We start from the raw sequence: 8,790 nt of genomic DNA on the forward strand, positions 1-8,790 counted from the left end.
GCAAAACCTTAATACTCTACCTATGTGGTCTAGCCTGCCCACTTGGTTCGCCCACCCAGACAGGTTCAGCTATGTGTTGCAATCGAGACTAGAGTCTGGTGTGTGAGAGGTTTTTCCCCTTTATCTCGAGGTTGCGCCCGAGCACGCGTCGGCTGTTTGGATTTCTCGGGTTTTGCCTCTTCTTCTTCTTGGGGGTACGGAATTGTTCCTGCGGTACAATCGACAACGTTGCGACATCATATATCTATTACAACAACAACACGGATAATTGCGGCAACCATCAACAGTCATGGTCTGCACCGCGTACTTGACGTGGCTTCTGCCACTGATGGCGCTGGAGGCGGCAGCACAGTCGATGCTTTGCTCGACAACCAACACAGCTTCTTCCGGAGCAAGTGCGTGCTTCCCGAAATTGCCTCGTGGGCAGCGGATAGAATTTCAAATCGGCTAACGTGCCTCTGAATGACAGACTCCAGCATTTACCAAACTCGATCAGCGTGTGTTAATAGCTGCAAGGGGCAGTCTGCATACGCCGTTGTTCAATATGACAAGTGTTGGTGCAGTAACGCCACGCCGAGCTCGACGACAGATGGCGGCAGTTGCAACAAACCCTGTCCCGGTTATCCGTCGGAAATGTGCGGTGGTGATGGCCAGTATTCCTACGTTTTACTGGACAAGAGCAAAATCTCGGCTGCATCGTCGTCATCAGCCTCTTCATCACAACAACAAGAACAACAACCGCCATCATCATCATTATCCAGCTCTGAATCATCCTATTCCTCAAACCCATCAGAGCAGCCTTCATCACCTTCACCACAAATTGTCACAGTCACTCAGGTATGCAGCTTTTCGTCCCGATCGCGGGGGCACGCCACGGGTCTTGAAAGCTTTCAACTAACGGTACATAATAGACAAACAGTCAAGGCTCTCAAACAATCATCAAGACGGTGCAAGCATCGCCGTCAAAAGTAGAGGGAGGACCCGTGACTTTCCAGACAGTGACGGTGACGGGTACGGCGGCGGTATCAACCGTCGCCGCGTCCAGCAGCAACACGCCCCTCGCAGCGCCGGAAGGAAACGGCGGCTCCGGCGGCCTGAAGCAGGGCGCAATTGCGGGCATCGCTGTCGGCGGGTCCGCAGCCGGTGTGTTTCTGGGCATGGCAGCGCTCATGCTTTGGCGGCGAAGGAGATACAGCGACGACGATGATGGCGCTCATAACAACAATGGGAGGCGGGGTGTGGTGCTAGAGGACGAAGGGGGTTACTTTGGCCCGATGGGGACCACGACCATCAGGAGAGATAACACAAGCGCGTCAGAGGACTCGCGGATGGAGGCCTTTGGACAGAACAAGAATCTGTGCCGCAACAGTATAGGAAGTTTAGAGGATACCTCGTCAGAGTCGAACCAGGTGTTGCGAGTGGTGAATCCGGACATACCAGAAAAGCAGTAATTAACAAAAATACATGCACATTGACAAGAATATCTCTGGTTGCCTCCTCTGGTTGCGTTGTCGGTACAGCTCTAAACCTCCCAAGGTATCCACGAAAGTCAACGGCCAACAGCTCAGATACGCTCCGCTCATATGCCCCCCCCTGCAAGACATTGACAGGGCTCAGCGTGAGGGGGGAGGAGGGGCATTCTGCGGTGCTGGGTACGGGGAACTTGTCAAACCGGCCAGTAGCTTTGGCCATTGCCAGTGCCCATTCTCTCACAGGGCTTCATCACACTGTGAAAGGGATGTTGGCCCTACTTGCTTGTTCAGCCAAGTAAGTACACTGACTGTCCTACGTCCCGACGTCGCTGCTTAATAGGTTATCTACTGCGTTGCGCTTCGTACCTGTGCCGATCCAATCCGGAAATCTCTAAACGGGCGATTGCGCCGTGTTGGGCGAATCGGCCGCCGTGGAGACAACGAGGGGTCAACCAGGGCTGGCGACACCGGCCAGATGATGTCGGGGCAAAAAACTTCTAGCCGGAGCATCCGTCGGCACGGACTTTTTGAAGCGACCGCTGTCATCATCATCATCATCATCATCATCGCCGCCCAACGCGCATCGGTGGTGGTGGTGGTGGTGGTGGTGGTGGCCTCGGGTATCACTCAACAGGAGACGGCCTGCCAACTAACAAGCGGACAGCCCGGTCGCAGGGAAAAGGTAGGGTCGCTGTGGAGCCTCAGTAATAACACAGGAAACCCGGTCATAACGATCTGTAAAGTAAATCTCCTTGCGATTGTACCGGACGATTTCTCTCGTACGCGCAAATTGTCACTACTGGGCTGTGTGGTCGCCCAGTTTTTTTTTTTTTTCGCATCACATGCAAACGATGCCGTGAAATCTCTCCCTCCTTATCTTCGTTGACGTTTCGTCTGATCTGCTCAATTATTCGTTTGGCCAATACTGACTCTCCAGGCCCATATTAAAGCCCGTCGTGTAATCGCAAAGATTCTCTCCGAGCCCACTTTCGTCCCTGGCCTTGTGCTGAGCGTACCAGTATAACCGAGGCAATTAGCCGCCAGCAACTGGCATTTTACATTTATTCCTGTCGACTTGAATCATTGAATGCAAGTGCAATAATCGGCGGTCCCGGCACGGGATTTGGAAAAAAAAAAAAAAAAAAAACTCCACTTGAAAACTTTTTTGCGCAAAATTAATCTGGCATTATTATGTTGCAATCTACAGCGTGCGGCCGCCATGGCTGCTCCGTTGGGGTGTTGGTATTAACAAAAAAAGTAAAACAAAAAACATGTATGCTGGCTGTCTTATGGTATCGTAGTCGTAGCATGGCATTAATGAAACAACCCCCAAACTCCTGTTTGTCCCGAAATCTCTCAAGCACAACGTTGAGCTTTTTTGTTACAGTGCCAGTGCTAGCACGCTGGACAAGACGGCCATGAGGAGCACCGGCTTGGCGGCGCCGAGATTGGCTGCAGCTGCGGCGGCGCCGCCAGAGTTGACGACCGCCGTGCGGCTGCCCTTGACGACCTTGCTCGGGGACAGGCACAGGAGCTTGGACTGGGTGCTGCTGGCCGTGGTCGAGTTGGCCAGGCCGCCAAACTTGGCCGTGATGAGGATGGGCGCGGGGCGCACAATGTGCTCGTTGTAGACCGTGTACGACGACCTGCTGTCGTCGCTCCTGTTGAGCTGCCCAGAGGCAAACGTGACGTAGCTCTGGTAGCCGTCCGGGATCGCATCAGAGCCGGGGATGGTGGCATTTGTAGAGCAAAGCGTGTTGTTAAAGACGAGAGGGGTGGTGGTTGCTATTTTTCGCCGGTCTCGTTAGCATTGTTTTTTGCTCTGCTTTGCTTTGCTTTGCTTTGCTTTGCTTTGCTTTGCTTTGCTTTGCTACGGTCAGGCTTGTGCTTGCCCGACTTGGGGGGCTACTTACATCCGACAAGCTTGGCGTCGCCGCAGGCGCCCGAGATGTCGGGCACGGGGCAGGAGGAGCCGTCGCTCGGGGCCGGGACGCTGTTCAGGGCCTTGATGCACTCGTCGCTGACGACGCCGGAGCACGAGGCCTGCTCGTTGTTGGCGGCGGCGTCCTGCTGCGCGAGGCGGTAGACGCACAGGCTCGTCTGCTTGCCGGCGTCGCTCCCGGGGAGGCTCTCGGGGACGCTGACGATGACGCCGAGCGTCTGGCGGTTCTGGGAGCTGCCGTAGAGGGCGTTTTGCTCGCGCTCGTCCCGGAACGTCAGGGCGAGGTACCAGTCGTCGGGCTGGCCCGGCTGCAGCCTGAAGGACGTCTCGCCCGTCGAGTTGAAGACGTTCTTGTTCTCGGCAATGGCGCGCACGGCGTCGGGACAGCCATCCAGCGGATCGTTGAGGTCGACCGCGCCGGCGAGCCGAGCCAGTGCGACGACGACGGCGAGCAGTGCTGTTCGGCTTATAGACATGGCTGCTGTAAGGGGGGGTTGGTTGGTTGGTGGGTGGTGGTGGTAATAGTACCGATGTGGCGCGGACTAGTAGCAACGATGTGCAGACGGGTAGCCTTTGGGAGTGTGTATAAGTATGGTGTTACTTGTAGATTATGTTGAATCTCTGTGTAGTTGTATACATATAAACAAGACAAATATCCAAGGACATCCTCGACATGATGGGCGGGCCCGAACAGGGCTATATATCTCAAATCACATTATGTGACAACAACAGCTCAGTCACCCGACTCGAACCGCCGCCAGCCAAAAAGTGCTTCGGAGCAGTGGTCAGCCCGCCGTCCCCGTCCCGGTTCATTGTTTTTATGGCGGCGAGCAAGGCTTTGAAGCGTACCGGGGGTTGCACGAGGTCAGGGCCGCGCTCCGCCGGGTACCCAGACGGCCCAGGGAGCCCATGACTAGCCCGACCCAGGATGGAGCTTTGCTTGCTTGCTCTCAACAAAGTCAGACCCTGTTTGCTGGAGCTCTGGCTGGGGCCATCACATGCCAGAGTCGTGCTTCATTATCAGTACTGAACTTATTAGAGCACAATAGGCCTTCCCCCCCTACCAACTCAGGGCTAGCGCGATAGGGCAAACTTCAGGCAAACCTCAACTCTCTTTTACTTTTTCGGGGCTCGAGGTCAGCCCGTGCCCAGCCTTTCTGGGAAAGTTGGTGGGTCACAGGTTTCCCGTCAAGTCCTGAAATGTATCATGTGCTCACAGGTACAGAATTTGCCCATCCAAACTCTCTCCAACGGCTGTTGTTTCGTAACATTCGGATATCCCGACCGAGATCAGAAATCAGCAAGCTGGAGTGTTTCGAAATGATACTATCATGTAAATGTTGTTCGCGCTGGATCGCATCTCGAGTTAACGCCCGGCTGCCGCTTATCAGACAAGCCCTGCAAGCCACGATACCGGAACGAATGGCGTAATTAGCTTGCTGGAGGAGGCCAGCCGCCGCCGTGCCTCATCAACCTTTCTGATAGGAGCTGCACACACGAAGCTACTTGCAACGATATCGGAAGGTTTGACACGCTGGTTGCATACATTACTCGCGCTGTCCCGTAGTTTCACGCTGATATTAGCTATCTAATCCTGATCAAATCCTATTGCGCTTCGGAGTAAAAACTGCGGAATCCGCTGCAGTGTGAAGGGCCCTGCCGGCTAAAAATAAGCATTGTGGCGCCATTACCATCTAATACTCAGTAAAGCCGCTCTCGCCACAGAGCGAGTGTTGCACGGCCCTGGTCCACACTCAACGTACGGACGGCCGTTGAGAACAGGAACAGGATCCTATTGGGTAGCATGTGCTCTTTGTCCCTGGATAATCCGGCGGCGACCGAGTCGGATTTTGTCGCTCTTGAATTTGTTTCGCATGCACGTTGCATTGTAGCTCTGACTCGTCCAGGATCATATAGCCGATACGCCCACTATCCTGGCTGCGTAGCTCTGATATCCCTGCGAAACCAAATTGGAAAATGGCGCACATCATAAATCTTACAGACACCAGGATGCGATGCTAATAAGCCGTTTGTAAAGAGACCTCTTTTTTTTTAAATTTTGCCATTGCATGACATTGGCCAACTCTGACGCCCGGTTTCCCAATGCGGCGTCTATGAACAGACTCTAACTGCATCGATAAATACGTACCAAGCACCTAAAAAGTTTGGATCGGTACAAAATGCCTAGATGGAGAATTATTGGTGTGGCTTATCCCACTGACTACATTGGCAGAGCGCTCATCTGATAATAGTCAAGCATGTGACAGAGGCTCGCGTTGCGCCACTTTGTCCTGATTCTGCGATCTGCAGGAACACGTGCGGGTAGAAATGGGCACATGTTAGTGCATTCTCAGCAGAGGGAGAAGAAAAAATCTTCGAAAAAAGGTTCGATGGATGCAGAGTGTAGCCGACGATTTTGTTGAATCGCCTTGGCGCCGCGCCGACACTTTCATTTGCCACCGCTTCTTTTTCCCGTGTGGAGACACCTCAGAGATGCTATCGCTGCATGTGCCAGTGACGTCGGTATTATTTTTTTTACATCTTGTTATCGTCGGGGGGGCCATCGATATGAAGCGTGGCGCATCGAGTACGATGCGACGATCGGGACCCTGTCCTTGTCGCCGTGTTGAATTTCAATTGAGCGTGTTGGCAAGTTTCGAGAATTTGCTCATTATCGACAGTCGGCCCAGGCTGGAGCTTTTTGGCAGCTGGCTAGAGCTGGAGTTTCGACGTGCCGGCAAAGAGTCGGGGCGCCTTCTCCGTAGGTGGCGAGTCAGAGCATGGAGTTGCTGTCGCAGTGAATGTCCGTCGCTTTGTGTACAGGCCGACGACGAAGCTGATGATGGGTAGCGAGGGCTGCTTTTCGCATGCATCTGCCCTTCCTGCTGAGACGGCCAGTTTTCCGATTCCGACAAGGGTGAATAGCCAGTTGCCGAGTGCTGTGCTGCACGATGATTGGTGTTCCGACTAGGGATGCGTATCATGAGAGACATGGTGGCTTTTTGCGTTGCGTGACGATGTTGAGGAGTTGTGGTTGAGTACTGGACAGGCGCGGCGAGAGAATTGCTGACCTTGGCGGATATTCTCAATGTCGATTTGTGCTCTTTATTTCAATGCTCACAAACGCGAAAGAATAGGCCGGGTATTTATCCATACGCATTTACAGAGGTCCGGATTAGTCGGGCGGGTTGTGATGGTTTCGGCGTTGGCCGACACCGGACTGGCATGCCACGATCTGAGACACTGCGTAGGCGAGCTCAGCTATGTAGAAGTAGACACTGCACACTAAAAATAGCATGTTTTTCTTCGAGGGTCGCGCTTGCGTCCTATCCGTGAATATTTTTTCACAGTGCGACATGGGGAGGGAGCCAGTCTCAGCTGCGGCAGTCCCGAAGGGTGCATTCCAGTGCAGAGGGACGCTGAGCAATGAGGGCTTCATGAGATGCGATCCCATTGCTTGCCAATTTTGTATTGGTCGGGGGCAGTACATGATTGCCGCATTTTTCCAGTGGCGTAATTGAACGGTAGGCCTTCAGTGTAGAGTGTCAGAGTTCTTAGCCCCAGCTATGTTGGGTTACGTGTCAAAAGCCGAGTAGAAAGGCTTGAAACAAAAACTCGCGAATTTTCTCCGAGCTGCAACGACCTAGGCTGCCAAAGGTAAAGCCCATGCTCCTATCAACTTTGTAGAACAGGCAGAGCATTGTTGCAGTGATGATAGTCCTTCGATCCACGCGGCCGCGGGCTTGCGAAGCCAACTGCTCCGCGCATCCGCGTGTAAAAGTACGAAATTTTTCCCGGGAGTTTTCCATGCAATACTGTTATACTGGCATATCGTGTCGGAGCTATAGCTACGCCACAGCGCTGAGATTGTACAGTACAATCAATGACAATTCTTCTCGAGGTGCCATCAACTGTGTGGCTTCGTGGTTTGTCCAAACCAGGTCCTCAACTGGCTCAGGCTGCGGCGTCTTCGACTGCGATTGAAGCCAGTATTTCTTCCAGTGCTCGTTATTGGAGACTTTGTTCTCCATCTCGCTGGTTCTGGTCAAGTCAGCCGCGTTTGCTCAACCTCAACCTCGTAGGCCTGCGAGAGGCTTGCGAATCGTATGGGCATTGCGAAGATGCACCGAGTCTGCCAATACAAGTCTTCTTTCTCTCACTGTAGAACCCGATCTCATCTATTGTTTCATTTGCTTGTTTGGGCTCTTGAAGGTCTAGAATGAGAAAGCAATATTGTCCGCTCTCGCAACCGTGCGCCCAACAGCGGCATCTAGCGTTGTCTCTACTAGAGAGTTCAAATATGAGAAACACGACGCGACTTTTCTCTCTGGATATTTCACTTATACGGTGAGCTACATGGGCCTTTTTTAGTTCCATGCTTCTCTACGGAAGGGCCACAAACGATCCAATCTGAAATGATGGGCTCGGTACTGTGGCTCATACGGGCACTTTGCTTGCCAAGATGATTGACAGCAAAGATTGCATTCCTAACTCTTACATAAAAGGACTGGTCTACCTCCGCGGCCTCGGTCAATCAGTTGAAAGGTTTAATATATCGCGAACAGTACTCTTACGAGCATCCGTCTTGTCTTATCTGCGCCTCGTACATGCATCGAAATACAAGACAATGAATGCTACAAGGCAGCGCATAGATGGGTTACTCATTAAGTTGTCCTCAAGTCTACAGACTCTCTTCCATCAACTTAGTTGGCACAGCCACATGCAACATGAGGTGGGCACACACAGTCACGGGCCTCAACCTGCATGGCCTGCGTAGGGCTTGTTAGCTACCGTGATTGGCCAGCTGAAGACAGGACGGGTAGTGCTTACAGTAGAGATGACGACTGGATTGGATACGACGAGGGATGCGATGCTCAGGAGAGCAACAAGGGCGACTTTCATGGTGGATAGGCTGTTAAAGAGTTGTAGGACTTTGAAATGATGATCCGGTCGAGTCGACACTACAGGAAGCAGTCTGGTATATATAGGTGAGCGGGAGGCATAGAATAGCAGCTCAGCAATAGTACCCCATAATGAACTAGAAAGAGTCCATGACAAAACGTTTTCTGGCTGATTTCTTCTTAGCAAGTTTAAATGTGTAATTGGTTTGCGCCTGGCGAGCGCCACCCTGATACTAGATCGAGTTGGGCAGCGCCGACGAGTTTAAACGAACTCTTCGGCCATGATGTGACAGGCTGGTCTATGGTCAAATAATCGTAGAACAATTATTAAATCTTATTTTGACTTGATTTTTAGTCTCATTCTACGAGTATCTCGTACATGCTCACAAAACTCGAAGTGTTGCACCTACCCCAGAGCCTGCACCGCGACGCGGTGCCCAGCCGCATCAGAGGGTCCAGAAGATAGGCTGGGGGT

At 52.6% G+C, this 8,790-nt stretch overlaps 2 protein-coding genes across 2 annotated transcripts; one reads left to right on the top strand and one right to left on the bottom strand.

Moving 5' to 3' along the window:
- Positions 1–633: 633 nt before the first annotated feature.
- On the top strand, positions 634–1,451 carry V2A60_004380 (uncharacterized protein; the record flags this gene model as incomplete). Its single annotated transcript, XM_083255700.1, has 2 exons — positions 634–837; positions 912–1,451. The coding sequence occupies 2 exons, from the start codon at positions 634–636 to the stop codon at positions 1,449–1,451; spliced, it is 744 nt and encodes a 247-aa protein (XP_083111826.1).
- A 1,402-nt stretch (positions 1,452–2,853) lies between these two features.
- Positions 2,854–3,890, bottom strand: V2A60_004381 (uncharacterized protein; the record flags this gene model as incomplete). Its single annotated transcript, XM_083255701.1, has 2 exons — positions 2,854–3,257; positions 3,386–3,890. 2 exons carry the CDS (start codon positions 3,888–3,890, stop codon positions 2,854–2,856), a joined length of 909 nt encoding a protein of 302 aa, XP_083111827.1.
- Positions 3,891–8,790: the final 4,900 nt, after the last annotated feature.

Source organism: Cordyceps javanica, chromosome 3, assembly GCF_051103115.1.
Source record: "Cordyceps javanica chromosome 3, complete sequence".
In the NCBI taxonomy this organism is placed as follows: Eukaryota; Fungi; Ascomycota; class Sordariomycetes; order Hypocreales; family Cordycipitaceae; genus Cordyceps; species Cordyceps javanica.